The sequence below is a fragment of the Nuphar pumila genome, chromosome 12 (assembly GCF_984573655.1).
Source record: "Nuphar pumila chromosome 12, dmNupPumi1.hap1.1, whole genome shotgun sequence".
NCBI lineage: Eukaryota > Viridiplantae > Streptophyta > Magnoliopsida > Nymphaeales > Nymphaeaceae > Nuphar > Nuphar pumila.
Genome location: NC_143260.1, coordinates 102,006,324 through 102,022,221, shown reverse-complemented (window position 1 = coordinate 102,022,221; position 15,898 = coordinate 102,006,324). Strand labels below are relative to the sequence as shown.

At 36.4% G+C, this 15,898-nt stretch overlaps 1 protein-coding gene across 4 annotated transcripts; it reads right to left on the bottom strand.

The window, feature by feature from the left end:
• Window positions 1-515: 515 nt before the first annotated feature.
• Window positions 516-15,609, bottom strand: LOC149821361 (putative protein S-acyltransferase 16). Of its 4 annotated transcripts, none has more exons than XR_016426511.1 (7): window positions 15,065-15,609; window positions 3,023-3,115; window positions 2,835-2,936; window positions 2,678-2,751; window positions 2,503-2,601; window positions 2,309-2,404; window positions 516-918 (listed from the first exon to the last, which is right to left on the bottom strand). XR_016426511.1 is itself a non-coding variant. In XM_089982768.1 (7 exons), exons 1-7 carry the CDS (start codon window positions 15,332-15,334, stop codon window positions 811-813), a joined length of 846 nt encoding a protein of 281 aa, XP_089838894.1. In that variant the 5' UTR covers window positions 15,335-15,609; the 3' UTR covers window positions 516-810. The 4 variants fall into 4 exon arrangements, 3 of the variants coding, with proteins under 3 accessions (XP_089838894.1, XP_089838896.1, XP_089838895.1); XM_089982768.1 differs by having other exon boundaries at window positions 2,674-2,751; XM_089982769.1 differs by having other exon boundaries at window positions 790-918; window positions 2,304-2,404; window positions 2,674-2,751.
• Between the last annotated feature and the right edge of the window lie 289 nt (window positions 15,610-15,898).

Below are 15,898 nucleotides of genomic sequence, written 5' to 3'. Positions count from 1 at the left end.
CCCTACCTCCATCCCCGTTTCATGCCCTTCATCCAAACGAGGCAAGGCAGGGCGGAGCCCAGCCCCCCCCTCCCCCCCCTGGTCCACTGCCATCCTTAATCCCAACTGAACCAGGTAAGTACTCTTTGCCTTTTTCAATTTTCCTGTTACGAATTCTCATCCCTCTAAAGTGGGTGAGGAAATCCCAAAAAATGCCCCCTGACTTCTCTCAAAATTCCTTCACGTGATTTGGATTTGGGGCAGAACCTGGATCATGAATTCAGTCAGGCCAAATCCATTTATCAGAGAAACACAAACTGAAGAAGGAAAAGGAACTGTGGAAAAGAAACTAAGGGGACGCTAAAGGAGTTGAAGCCTAACTTTAAGAAGAAAGCTACCCAAACTCGGCCAGAGGTATTGAAAGAGAGAAGAAACCAAAAGCAGGAAATGGTGGTTGCAGTCATCAACGCAATCTTGTAAAATCATGCATACTTGCTGAAAGTCTTTTGGCAATCATCATGAAAGGGATACACTCATCATCAACTTTGGAATGTATAACACTAATTTACAGCAAAATACAAGATTTTTATTCTTTCTCAATTCCTGTAAAATTACATGAAAATTTCCAATGTGTAAGAGACGCCCATCTTTAGCATCCCCTTCTCAAGTGCCTGAAAATCAATGCTGCAAGCGAGTGAAACAGGAGTCCGATGTGAATAGCCCAAACAGCTGCCAACATATTTCCCAAAACAGTTGTTTTTTCCTAGTAGCAGCAGCAGAATCCTGGAATGGAACGACTGCCACGAAAGACTGATATTCTGTGTGAGATTGTCAGCTTGGCACCATAGGAAGGCAATCATAAGAAGTGTGGAATCTGAGACCGGAACCAATATGCCCGGAGGTCGGAAAAAGCCAACTGAAAAAACCTGGACCTAATACCTGGATAGTGATGCCAAATAGAATAGCCTTAAATTTCAAGGAGATAATGCATCTTTTCCAAAATAGTTCCCATGTTAATCAACTCTCGGAAAAGGCATTTATATCATCATTCAGCTACTTTTGAAAAGAACAAAGAGGAATTTTCCCTTTCTCCAGTATTAGTGGGAAAAGAAAAGGTAAAAAAGCAAAGAGGAGAAACAAGGAGCGGAAAAGGTAACTCCCTTCTATTAGAAAATCTTCAAACATCATATGGTTACATAAGCTAAGATAGAAAGGGAAGTGGATTTTAAGAGTAAATACATGGCCACATCGAAAGAAAAAACAAGAAAGATTAATATCCTTTATAACACAAACTTGATTACTTCAATCATAAGAGGAGAAACAAAGAGCAGAAAAGGTAACTAGATTCTATTAGAAAATTTTCAAACATCATATGGTAATATAAGCGAAGATAGAAAGGGAAGTGAATTTTTTAAGAGTAAATACATGGCCATATCAAACAATTCATGAAGAAAAAACACGATAGATTAATATCATTTATAACACATAAACTTGATTACTTCAATCACAAGAGGAGACAACTGCACAACTTAAAACAGGCATTTACTAAGATAACTCACTATGCTCTGATTTATATAAACAGCAAGAAATCGTCTTTAGGGAAAGGAGAGTTGAGAATATTAAAAAAAAATAGAGGAAAAAAAGGTGATGTTCTAAATTACAAGTCTAATCATAACCAGACATAAAACATGCACATTTCTGGAAGGAAACTTCCCCTCCCAAGAATCAAATTGATTCCTAACTCAAAGTTAAGACCTCAAGTATTAATGCTACAGATTTCTATAATATTTTAATGAAAGATCTCAAGAAAAAAAGGTCAACAACAAAAGAGAGACCCTGATATTATTTAAATGTGAGAACAATGACACTTGCCATTTATTAATCACCATGTTTTGTACACATGACAAATTACCCTTCATGTTAAATATTATTAAAACTACCAATCAACCAGTCACCAAAGTTTTTTTATAAATGACTCATAGGACATCAGGACGCATGCACCAAGAAGTGTTAAACAAAAAACAAATCCACATTTGAAAACAAAAAAGCAGAAAAAATCAACTGGGAGAAAGCAAGTCCTGACGCCAAGGTTTCTTGAAGTTCAATACTTAGATCTCCTTGGAAGGCAATAGATTTGAATCAACAATGGCAGCACCCTTAATAATGCTAAACCAAAGGTTTATGTTTATAAAGTAAACTAGGGAGACACACTATGCATAGAGCTCACATAGTTCTTAAAAAAAAAAAGTAATTTGGCATGTTATTTCCATGTCAGATAATTATCTAAAAATTGTTCACAAAATCAACATGATAGAGGGGGTGACCTTACTGAGATAAGGTTTTCATAAACACCAAGGTCATATGGGTGACGATAAATATGTCCCACTTTCTCAGCCAGCCACATTGCCCTTACTCCCTCGTGATACTGAAAGAGTCATTATACATATAGTCAAACTTCTAAACTTAAATAACAATCTAACATGATGCACATTGCACAATAGATTCCCAAATATCACACCTCACCTCTATTGTTGTCTTGTTATGAAAAATAAGGTATATGTGCCATCCCAAGAGAATACTTAGTGCCACACTTAATGGAACCAATATTGTCCCGCAGAGTATCTAAGGAATACATTAGTTGTAAAACCAAAGACATATTACACTTTAGAGGCAGAAAATCACCAAATCACTTACATACACAGTTTTAAATGACCTGCCACCCAGCTGCTGATCATTGTTGACATCATGTGCCACAGTTGTTAGAAGCATAACCTGAAATGAAAATATTCACAAAATTAGGAACTCATTATCAGCTTCATAGACATTTATTAGGAATAAAGAAATTGGAGGTGCACCATGGAGTGAAAGCATGCAATTACGGCATACAACACAAAGACAAAGAAGGCCTTGTAATTTCCATGGCCAACACAGTTGTTTATCCAGACACAGTGGTGATCCTGCAAGAGACAGAGTATATTGTAAATGCATCCCAAGTTTAAAAAAAGAGCCTAGTAATATGTGCAGCAGCTATGCCTTCACTTACCATTCTCAGTACACACCTCCTGCAAACACGACAATGATGTGCACGAGGCGGCTTATAATGGGAACATTTTTGGCAATACCTCAGATCCCCACCCTGCAAACATTTGGATAAAAAAGTCAAGTTAACAACATAAAGATAAACACAAACAGGAGACAATGATCAGACAAGCCTAGGGGATATGGAAAGGACATTGACGTGTAGGGGATGTTATTAAAAGCTGGTTTAACTATTTTATGTATAGAGAATCAGGTAAGGGCCTTAATTCTTAAACACAACCAGATTATAGGTTCATCAAGTAGTACAATAAGATCATGTTGAATAGATCTACTTGAGAATTGATTAAGCCTAGGTTCGGATGTAGAAGCTTGGGCATGGGTTGATGGACTGCTTAAAAATTGTGGCTTACACAAAATGGGGAGAGATTTAACAATAGGTTCAACATATGCTATCCATCTCTAAAAACAAACTTGGCTAGACAGACATAAATATACTGCAGTCAAGTGCCCACTGTCAAGTGATTATTCATGTATCAAATTAACAAATTTCTTCAATTGATCAATCCATTGTTTGAAACATAATTACTGGGAGCTTTTTAATGGAAGTGTATTTCAAGAGCATGAAATTACACACTTCCAAAACATTTTGAGAAACTCGGTTCCAATAATTGAAAAGCATGCTTCTCTCAATATGAAAATGAACCTCATTGATATTGTAAATGTCTTTCTCATGTTAAAAAAATGATAAATTCTTTTTTGAAATTTATGTTTTTATTAAAAATACACATATAATGAATATTTATAATAAATCACTTAAAATTCATCTCAAGTAGAGAACACAGGTTAACTGTATTTTTTGTGTCATTTCCTACTCATTTTTATTGTTGTTTCCTACTTCCCCTTATGCTTCCTAATGCTTCACACTTCACGCATCCAAGCATTTAAAAAACTTAACACTCGCATCTTGATTCATGCTTCAGGGGTCATATTTCACGCATTCAAGCATGATCAAGGCTGACGCTGATGGACTTTTCTTTAACCACAGAAAATTCATCATGATAATGATTTGATACATACAACAACAACTACGCCTTCATCCCAAAACAATTGGGGTCAGCGATATGAACCAAAAAAGAAATTCATTTTGGGTCTTCCACATGAATCCTTTTCCTCCAATCATTTCTATCCAATGCCATGTCCTCGGTGAGGTTCAAAGCATTCATATCCTTTCCTATCATCTCCATCCAAGTCTTCCTAGGCCTACCCCGACCTCTTTTAACTAATATATTTTCCCATTTCTCCAACCTTCTAACTAGAGCATCATTAGGCCTTCGCCGAATATGTCCAAACCACCGTAAACGATTCTCTCGCATCTTATTTTCAATGGGTGCAACACCTACCTTCTTACGTATCTCCTCGTTCCGAATCTTATCTTTTATTGTATTTCCACACATCCATCTAAGCATCCGCATCTCAGCTACACTCATTTTTTGAATATGATGTCTCTTGGCAGCCCAACAATCCGTACCATATAGTAAAGCGGGTCTAATAGTCGTCCTATAAAACTTTCCCTTCAACCGCAATGGCATTCTACGATCGCACAGCACTCCAGTTGCACTTTTCCATTTCATCCACCCAACCTTTATCCTATGATTTACATCTCCATCAATTTCTCCATACTTTTGAATGATGGATCCCAAATATTTGAAATAATCATTCACCGGTATTTCATGCTCACCAAGCTTCACTACACTCCCATCACTACTTCGTTGCTTACTAAACCGACATTCCATATATTCAGTCTTACTCTTACTCAACTTAAAACCTCTAGCTTCCAATGTCTGTCTCCATAATTCTAACTTAGCATTAACCCCAGCTCTAGACTCATCAATCAAAACAATATCATCAGCAAACAACATACACCACGGTACATTTTCTTGAATTGATCTCGTAAGCTCATCCATCACTATCGCAAATAGGAAAGGGCTTAAAGCAGATCCTTGATGTAACCCAACCGTTATCGGAAAATTGGTTGTCACCCCTCCACAAGTGCGGACATTGGTTACTACTCCTTCATACATATCTTTAACGGTTGATACATCTAGAACAAAAATTGCATGTCCTAGGGTTCCTTCTCTCTTGTTGTGCTCTTTCATGAGAACATATAACCATTGTCTCTATCTCAGTAGTATCTATAATATTGCTCCCAAGTCCCAATTACACAAAATTGCAATTATCACAACCCTTGTTAGCACATAATAAATTCTTGGAAGCTACTTTGGTAAACAGCTTGGTCTTTAGCTAATGGATTGTTATTCTATTTTATTGTTGTCATTTTCCATTGAGTTTGAGTGAATCCAGTAAGCCAAGCTAAGTTTCTTTTTTTTTCCCTTTTTTTGGGTTTTGAAACAATCTAGTCAATGCTTGCATTGTGTTTGGACTAACGTCAAAACGCCTCCCTCTTGCAAGTAGGACCACCATCATGACAGCTGTCATGATCATGATGGATAATATAGAAACAAGATAAGTTATTGGAAAAAGGCAAACTACTCAGCAATAATATATGGCTATGTGAACACCCCAAAATTTTCAAAATATTGTAAATATTCCCTTTTTGCTCCTGACCCCGTTTTCTGAGTAATTGAGTCGCTTTTAAATCTAAATTCCATTTTTTTCTCAAGTTTCAATGAAATTAAATTCATTTTATATATCTGTCTCAATTTCGGATCCGGATCCAGATAAAAGATCCAAATCTGAGCATTGTCATCCAATTTTTAATTAAATCCTCAAAATTACCAAAATAACTTTTGAAAAGCTCAGACACTTCACCCGGTATCCGTTTGGATCCATCGTGTTATATTCCTCGATTCGAGGTTTAAAACTCAAATATTTTCTCAAAACTCGGGTCCAAACACATTTTCTTCCAAAATTGCTCAGAAAACCTTTCCTTTGTAAATATTTTTGAAAATTTTGCAAAATTATTTTAAACTCCTTAGTTTTTAGAATTTCATTCCAAAAAAAAAATATAAAAAAATGCAGAAAATGAAGAAAAGAACAAAAAAATTTATATATAGAAAAGAGAAATATAATTTTTTAAAGACCTCCTTTTGAAGAAAACAAACCTTTTAACTAAAACCATTCTTTTGCAAAAACTTTTGAAAAGAGCCGCCATTTCAAAAATTCTCTAAAAATGGGGTCACGCTTTTCAGCGAGATTTCTTTTAGGGTTTTTCAGAAACCCTCTCATTCGGCCCTTCACGAAGCTTCCAGCTTCCGCTTCCCTCGCACGCCTCCTTCAGCCGCAACCTCTCCATCATCCTCCAAAAGCTTCCCAATTGCATCTTCTCGCTCCATCTCCATCATCCGATCCTCTACCCACCTCTCTCTCCTCCGCCCATCTGCAACGGAAATCTCCATTATCATCCTCCATCGCCCGAACCCTCCTTGGCAAAACCCCATGTGCGACCTTTCTGCCTCGACCCTTCATCACCAAACGACCTCCATCTTCTGCCCATCCCTAGCCTTCCATCGCCAACGGCAGCAGATTCCGAAAATCCCCCCTCTCTATAAAAGGGATGCAAGGGGAGGGGAGAGGTATCGGATTTTCTCATGTTCCCCACACCCCTCTCGATCATCGCTCATCAGGCTGAGGCACCTTTGGTTGGCCAAAGAACGATTTCCATCACCCGACGCCAGGGACTCAAAAGCAAAGCTCTGTCGCACCCCTATATCCAGTCCTGATCTTCCGATTGCTTTCCCCTTTTCGAAGGATCGACACCCAACTCAGCATTAGCAAACAAAAGGAGTCACCTCTTCGATCTCAAGTTTTGATTGATTTAAGTTTTCTTTTGCAGGGACAATCTCACTATCATACCCAGCGCCCTCTCGTCCGTAGGTTGCTCAGCTGTTCGAAGGAGTCTGGTCATCGGTATTCACCATTTTTCCGGTAAGTAGCTACTACCTGAAATTCCAGTCGGTGATATATTGGTTGAAACATTGTCTATTGAGATTTGAGATAATTTACTAAGGTATTGTCTGTTGAAGTTTGAGATGATTATGATCTGTCAGAGTATCACTGGTCTTGCAAATTGAATAGACACTTAAAGCATCTGAATGCAAATGTAAAAATATCTGAATGTCACTGGGATTCTATTGGATTGCCATCATCTTGGCGAATGCCACTCTCACTGATAGTCGCATTATCAGTTTGATGTCTTGGAATTTTGGGATATTAAGTTTGGATCGGATGTTGTCCCTTAATTTCCCAAATAATTTTTAGTTGATAAAATTCTCAAGGGTTAAATTAGATAACACATTTTGTTTGTTTAAAATGGTCGGCGAGTTAGCATGGTCTGTATTAGCATGTCAAACAGTGACTCTGAATTGCTGAAAATATTAACAATGGAGTGTCAACGTTGGCTAAGGAGTCCATGCTTAGTGGCTATATGGATATGTGTCAGTAACAAGTGTTAATCTTTGTTAAGGTGTTGTCAGCCTTTGTAAGTCTTATGTGCTGATGACAGAAATCATGAATATTAGTGTGGGTAATTAGTGATGTTCACAGAACCAATAAATTACCATTTCCCGGATCGGATTCCATCTATTAATCACCCTGCTGGCTTGTTGATATTTAGGGATCTCACATCACGATTATTCTTTTGGTGTTGTCCAATTGCCCAGTACCTTCGAAAACTTGGCTATGAATCCCAAAGCGATTAGATACCATCATTATTTGAGGCTCAAAACTATTCAATACGTAATTCAAAGGTTATTAATAAAGTGTTATCCTAGTGACAAATAGTGTCGTCCTAGAACCATCTCCATTTCTAACAATATCTGGTTAATGTCCATACAGCCACCATTTTAGCTGCTATACTCTCCAGCTCCCACCTGTACCCACAACAGTGCGAGTCATGACTGTAATTTTCACCAAGCCTACAGCAGGGCAAGACCCAGTTGTGGTCTACCGGAATCTATGTCAGTCTGAAGCACTACTATGCTTCTCCTGTCATGGGCAGCTATGTAAAGCATTGATGTACTCTCATGCACCATTTTGCCTCAACAACACATGATCAGCCTAAAGTTTTCATTCAGTAAATGCAGCTGGAGGGTCTAGTCCCTTGGCATCGTTGGGCATTACTAAAAAATTTGTTCATATTTATCAGAATCACTTTGGAATATTAGCTGAGATATCGGTTTTATGATCCACCGAGCATCAAGGTTTGATCGGTCATATTTGAATTTTGTCATAAGCAGTATGAAAGCATTACTTGTACATTAAACCATTTCATCCATATTCAGCATGTCTTATTTACTTACCCACTTCGTCGATACCACTCTCATCCACCTACATTGAATATATATATGGTATCTATGTATATACATATATATATATATATGTAAATGTATACATATATATGGATATACATACACATATATATACTCATATATATATACACAGGCATGCATGTACACACAGGTATATGAGAGCGTTCTTTTACCCTTAACATCTATACGATATGTGCAATTTTTCTTCTCTTTTCATACTGATCAAGTGTTTTGCAGGAAATATGTGGGAAAATGTCATTGCTTGGGGATTTGTATTTTCAATTTTAAATGTTGTAATAATTAGATCTTAATAAGAATTTACATTTTTTTGCATTAGATACAATAAATGAGCATATAAATATTATAAATCACTTGCTTCCATGTCATTTTATCTCATTTTTTCAAAGATCTCACGAATGAAAATACGAATGGCATGTGCACCATTTCGTAAGAGGTAATTAACCCTAAGTTGATGATTTACATCAATGGCCATAGTCAGGATGTAAACAAAACTTAGGATTTTTATCTTTATAAAATAAACACTGGATCCTTTTCAAAATTCATCATGTTTTCTTTAAAAAAATTCTCCTCTTTTATCAGGGTTTAATTTAAAATTAACTCAATATATATATCAATGGCCATAGTCAGGGTATATTTAGAGTTAATTTCATTTTAAATGCTATAAAAGCACCAAAAGATGTATTTTATTCTTCACTTTAATTTAAATGTGGTTATTATATAATACATTCAATGACCATAGTCAGGGATGTATTATATCTTCAATCTCATTTTTAATTAATTTAAAGAATAGAATAGCTTTTCAAAATCCAATTCCAAGATTCTTTAAATTCATTCATCATTTAAGATAGAACAGCATCATATTCTTTTCCAAAATCCAAGTGATGTTAATATCTTCTTCAATCAATCTTCAATTCTTGTAAAATCCAATTCATCTTTTCATTTTCAATTCTATTTCATTTTCAATCTCAAAGTCCAATTTAACTTTGAGGTTTCAAATTTATTTTATATTCAAAAATTCCAATTCAAATCAGATTTCAAAGTTCAATTTGACTTTGAAATTTCAAATTCATTTTATATTCCAAAATTTCAATTCAAATCAGATTTCAAAGCTCAATTTGACTTTTAAATTCCAAATTCATTTTATATTCAAAACTCCAATCAAATCCAAAATTCAATTTAACTTTGAGATTCTTGATTCATTTTCTAAATTCCAAATTCAAGCTCCAAATCCAAATCCAATTTTGAAAATCAATTTTGACATTCCAAATCCAAAGTTAGATCCAAATTACATCTTGGATTTCAGGTTTCGGATCCAATTCCCATTTAGGATTCGGGATCCAGAATCCAACTTCACCTTGGATCTCAGACTTCAGATCCAAATCCATTTTAGGATCCAGAACCCAATTCTACTTTGGATCTCAGACTTCAGATCCAAATCCATTTTAGGATCCAGAACTCAATTCTACTTTGGATCTCAAACTTCATATCCAAATCCATTTTAGGATCCAGAATCCAATTCTACTTTGGATCTCAGACTCTAGATCCAAAAATTCATCTTAGGATCCAGAGTCCAACTCTATCTTGGATCTCAGATTTCAAATCCTAAAACCCATTTTAAGATCCAAAATCCATTTTAGGATTCAGAATCCAACCCCATCTCGGATTCCAGATCTTGGATCTAATTCTATTCAGGATCCAGAATCCAATTCCATTCCCAATTCTAGATTTCAAATCCAATACCATTTTCAGATCTCATCTGAACTTCCTAAATCCATTTCTATTTTTAAAATACCATTCGGATTTCTCAAACCCATCCTGATTTCAAATTTTAAATTCAATTCCATTTCAAATTTTATCTTTCCTCCTAAATCTAAGTTCAAAGTCCATTTTCTGACTTTGAAATTTCCTTCCTTTTCCCTTTTTTTTCATCTCCAAATCATTCTTTCCAACTTCAAAGATTTATTTTCCCAACTCTGATCATTTCAAAAACCTAGAATTTCTCTTATCTATCTCTAATTCTAAGTTAAATTCTACCATTCAAAACCCATCTCTTCACTCCATTATCAAGTTTATCTCAGAATACTTGGAAATTTTCAAAACGTCTTTCAAAAGAGCATACATCCTTGCATTGCACAAGCATGATTCTTTGTGCATTTAGACTTAGGATAAATTCTTAGATAATATTTAAGCAAAGCAGAAAGGCATAAATTCGATCCTTGGTTTGATTACCCCTGGTAAAGGCGCCAGGAACGATCGAACCTCGTACCGACGAGCGAATCTCGTCTCCCCATTTTCCCGCAATATTTCAAAACGGAGGTGAGTAAATTTCTAAATATTTTCAAATCAAGGTCAAGTGAGACCCCGCAAAAGAGTTCCTCTTCTTTCTTTATTTTCTCTTCTCTTCTCTCTTCTTTTCTCTCTTTTATTTTTCTCCCTTCAAAAAAAAAAGGAGGAAAGTAGAGGTTAGAAAGGAAAAGAGAAGGAAGAGAGAGAAACCACAAGAGAGAAAATTTTTTGCGATGATCACAGGCTATGAAAATATGATCTTATTGAAAACATTTCTAAAAGCCCAAAACAACCATAATTTCTCTTAAGTAGATGGTTTTCAAATTGGCACATAGACATTGAGTAAGGAAAGCTTATTTAATTGACTTTTTCTTTTCTAACCAGGGTTGAATATTCATTTCTCAGTGAGGTTAAGGTTGTTGTTAAAACAAGTTGCATTCTATTGCAAGTGACAAGACCAGAGTGAGGAAATCAAACCCAAGGGTATGTTTGATTGCTTGTCCAGGATTGGCCGAAATGAACAAAAAAGAAGGAACAGAACATTGGTTTTGTTCGTTCCGTAACAACTGTACCAAGTCTAACGTTTGTTTGGACCGTACTCGGATGTTGTGTTCCACATGGCCGTTGTTTGATGATGATGTGTGGGGAACTTGAACAGTCATGGATAATGGGTCGGATTCAGTGTTATCAAAAATACGCCTTGAGTTGCAAAAGACGCGCCTCGCCTTGAGGTGCGGCCCTCTGTGCCTCAAGACGCAAGCCTGAGGTGCAAAAAAAAATTCTTTTTTTTTACAACAAGATTTTTAAGACATGATCAACAAGATTTTTGTAGGTTAATCTCATATATTTTCCAGTTATTTCAGTTATGTAATCCGTTTCTTAGTATATTATTATATTTTAACTTTTGTTGGTTAATCTTGTATATTTTTCAGTTATTTCAGTTATGTAATTAGTTTCTTAATATATTTTAACTTTTGTTGGTTAATCTCATATATTTTTCAGTTATGTAATCAGTTTTTTAGTTACTTTTATATGTTAATGTCATATTTTTTAGAATAATCTCATATATTTTAACTTTTGTAGGTTAATCTCATATATTTTCCAGTTATTTCAGTTATGTAATCAGTTTCTTAGTATATTTTAACTTTTGTTGGTTAATCTCATATATTTTCCAGTTATGTAATCAGTTTTTAGTTACTTTTATATGTTAATCTCATATTTTTTAGAATAATCTCATATATTTTAACTTTTGTAGGTTAATCTCATATATTTTCCAGATATTTCAGTTATGTAATCAGTTTCTTAGTATATTTTAACTTTTGTTGGTTAATCTCATATATTTTCCAGTTATGTAATCAGTTTTTTAGTTACTTTTATATGTTAATCTCATATTTTTTAGAATAATCTCATATATTTTAACTTTTGTTGGTTAATCTCATATATTTTCCAGTTATGTAATCGGTTTCTTAGTATATTTTATCTTTTGTTGGTTAATCTCATATATTTTCCAGTTATGTAATCATTTTTTAGTTACTTTTATATGTTAATCTCATATTTTTTAGAATAATCTCATATATTTTAACTTTTGTAGGTTAATCTCATATGTTTTCCAGTTATTTCAGTTATGTAATCAGTTTCTTAGTATATTTTAACTTTTTTTGGTTAATCTCATCTATTTTCCAGTTATGTAATCAGTTTTTAGTTACTTTTATATGTTAATCCCATATTTTTTAGTACTTATTTGAGATTTTCTATTTCTTATTGGTTGTTATTTCATCAATAAAGCATTTCTTTATTTATTTCTATTTTTAGATATTTTTTTATAATTTTTTTATAATTTTTTTAAAGTTTTCAAAAAAATTATTTGAGGCTTACGCTTTACGCCTCAAGGCTTACGCCTCGCCTCAGTTTTTGGTGGAGAGCCTCGCTACGCCTCAACGCTTTTCACAACACTGGTCGGATTACTTCGTTTTGAATCATATGACACGATCCATCCACCATTTTACATGTTTTAACAAGTTTATTATGGATCGGGTCAACTCCCCACCATATCGTTTCCAAAACTGACCATATCATTTTCATCAAAACTTCCAACTCCCCACTTACTCCACAATAGCACAGTCAATGAAACCCTAAATTACAAAGACCCAAAATCGAACCCCTGAAATCAAGACAGTCAAGATTGATTACAATGTCAGAAGAAATCAAACACACAAGCAAAAAATCACACTGCTAATCAAGTATGAACTATGGCAAATTTTATCGTATGCAACAACAAAGAAAGATCACTATCTGCAACTAATTCTCTCAAACCCTATGAAATTAACCCATATTAACAAATAAGTCTACAACAGATTAACAAGGAGAAACAGAAGCCAAATAAATAAATAAAAACTTCGAGTGCAAAAAACCCCAAAATCATCACACCCAACAATCGATATCGACACACAGAAAGAAATATAGATTGATCGATACATGGTGATGACAAGTAGTAGGATCTGGCAAGAGGGCGTACCCAGGGGTGAGCGGGAGGGCTTTGTTGGGGAGCGTGGAACGACGATCGATCTTAAGAATGAAGAAAAATGAAGAAAAACGAAGAAGAAGAAGAGAAGAAGAAGAAGAAGGGGCTGGACGGCCTCCACCGACCTTGTCGTCGAGAGAGAGAAAGAGAGAGAGGCATTGTCGGGCGTGCCCGTTGATGCACAAGTTTTTTTTTTAATTTGTTCCCCCCTCCCCCCATCCCTGTTCTTTTCGTAACAGGGGGTGAAACAAAAATAACACAGGTTTTTGGACACGGTGGACGGTGTTCCATGCATCCGCCACGTCCAATGTTTGTTGCAATGACCCTCTATTCCGTCTGCTCCAAGGATACGATAGATATCAGGACTGTTCTTCCATTAGTCCAACTATACTGCTGGTGAAGTTTTTCATGAGTAAAAGAACGGGCTACTTAAGTGAGCCCTCTCTGGACTCGAGATTGAAAATTGAAGTTTGCTGATTATTGATTGGCTATGAAGCTGCAATTGATAACTAAATTTTTGGACAGCGAGGCAATCTTACGTTCTAGATTTTTAAAGGCCAAATTGCAGCACACGTGTTATGATTTTGACCACATTGTTGTATTGTAAGCAGAAAATAGAAATGCACAAGAAACTTTTAGAGCAGCTGATGAAGGTAAAAAGAAATGCATGAAAGTGTGATCAGCGGTCATAGTGGGATTAGGACATCCCATCATTATTATGACGGTTGTAGTCACATATAGGACACATAGTGCAGCGACATCTATGAAACATAAACGCATGTCAGAAGCCTTTGTATTTCAAGTTTAGTTAGTGAATACCAGTTGCTCTTTTCAACAACCATGCTACAAAAGATATTTGTGAATAGGACCATCTACTCTTTAAGATTAGAGATAACAAGGGGAAAGATATAAGATATCTCTAACAATTTACCATCTACAATAGGAATCTTATGTCAAGATAAACTGTCATGGGTTATGGCTTCACAGTTCACACTAAATCACTTCAAATCAGTGAATAAGTTTACTTCTCCGTGCAAATCATTCACATGTTGAAGCATATTACCATCTAAATGGTTTATATTAGTATCATTCCCTTAATCTAACCTTCACAACAAAATTCCAAGGTGAGCAGATGATGACTCAATCCAACTATATCAAATACGTATCTAGAAGCCAACATTTTGGGACATGTCTCCCTTTGGTTTGATGATCTCGTACTACAATCATTTCATAAGAAAGCTCTGCAACCCTTTGAAACTACATGGGAATCATGGAGTTGCTTAGTGCCACATTTAAATGAGAAAATAATTACACGCATCTAAACTGCCATGAAGACAATCACGGCAAAAACCTATTTCATTTAGCAATTCCAGTACCACAACGTATCAAATACTGGAATCTAGCGCTTCCCTCCATCAACTCAGCCCCGAATTAGGATGTATATGTTGATCCAGACCAAACAACGAATGTGACACAACCAAACAGTGATGATGATGAAGAATGAAATTCAAGTTAAATGTGGGAAAAGAGAAGGAAATACTACAAAGTAACATTCAGATAATTAGGGCTAAAACTAGGGCATCTCTTCGGCGATTCTTTACATGCCGATCTAAACTAAAGAATGAACTCAACGATGATGATTTCTACAATAGTGATGGGATACAAACACCGATCACGACAATGACGAAACCAAGTTCAAGCTAATGCGATCAAAAGAGAAGTAAGTGCCACGAAACAACACACAGTAAAAATTAGGGCAAAATTTCCCATCTAAACTCAAATTCATCTAACAAATGAAGCAAAAGAACCTAATAAAGCCAGAAAAAACAATTCTGAAAAAAGAAAACGCACAAATCACACGGCTAGGGTTAGGGTTCGAGCTAGAGCTCGCCTTCCTCTTGATCTCATGGATCGGCGACTCAGAATCCTCGATATCCGGCACGAAGGACGCCGGGACGCTGCCGGGATCCTTGACGATGGCCAGAACGTAGGAGAAGACCGCCATGAACGCGAATGCCGTGAAGAAGCTGGCGTGCAGGAGGCCCGGCGACGTCCGCAACCCGAGAGAGTCATCCACGACAACAAAGACAGTGGTGTAGTAGAGGAATCCGATCACCAGGAAGACGAAGGTCACCGGGAACGAGAGAAACCGGATGTTCATCTCCGGCGAGGCTGAGGGCTAGGGTTTTCGACTTTTGTCCTCGCACTTCTTGTTCTTCTTCTCCTTCCGTCGCTCGCCGTAGGATTCTCCGCCGAGTCGAGAGATCGACGGTTATGGATTTCTCCGGGAGGCGTCAGGTTTTCCGGTGCCGTCGCGGTGATCGGAGAACGGGAGGCAGGGGCGACGCAGGCACCGGATTGTCATTTTCCGGCGGGTCCTCCTCCCCCCCCCCACACACTTTCTTTCAGGGCAAGGAGAGGTACCGGCGCAGATGCGTAGTGTGTTGACTGTTGAGGTGGTGGGAGAATGGCGTTTGTGCCCTTCTCTTTAGCCCCGGTCACTCGTCCGTCCGTTTCGTGGGTTTGGATCATGGATTTGACCTAGGTCACATGAGAGTCTTTTCTTCGTGTGCTCGTATGTAGGGATAGTTATCAAATCCATGTATTTTTTGGATTCAGATACCCATCAAATCTAGATATTTGTCAAATTCGGTATCAAGATTATATCTGCATCCAATTATAATCGAGTAACATTTTGGCTTACCAAATCTTACTAAACAAAGTC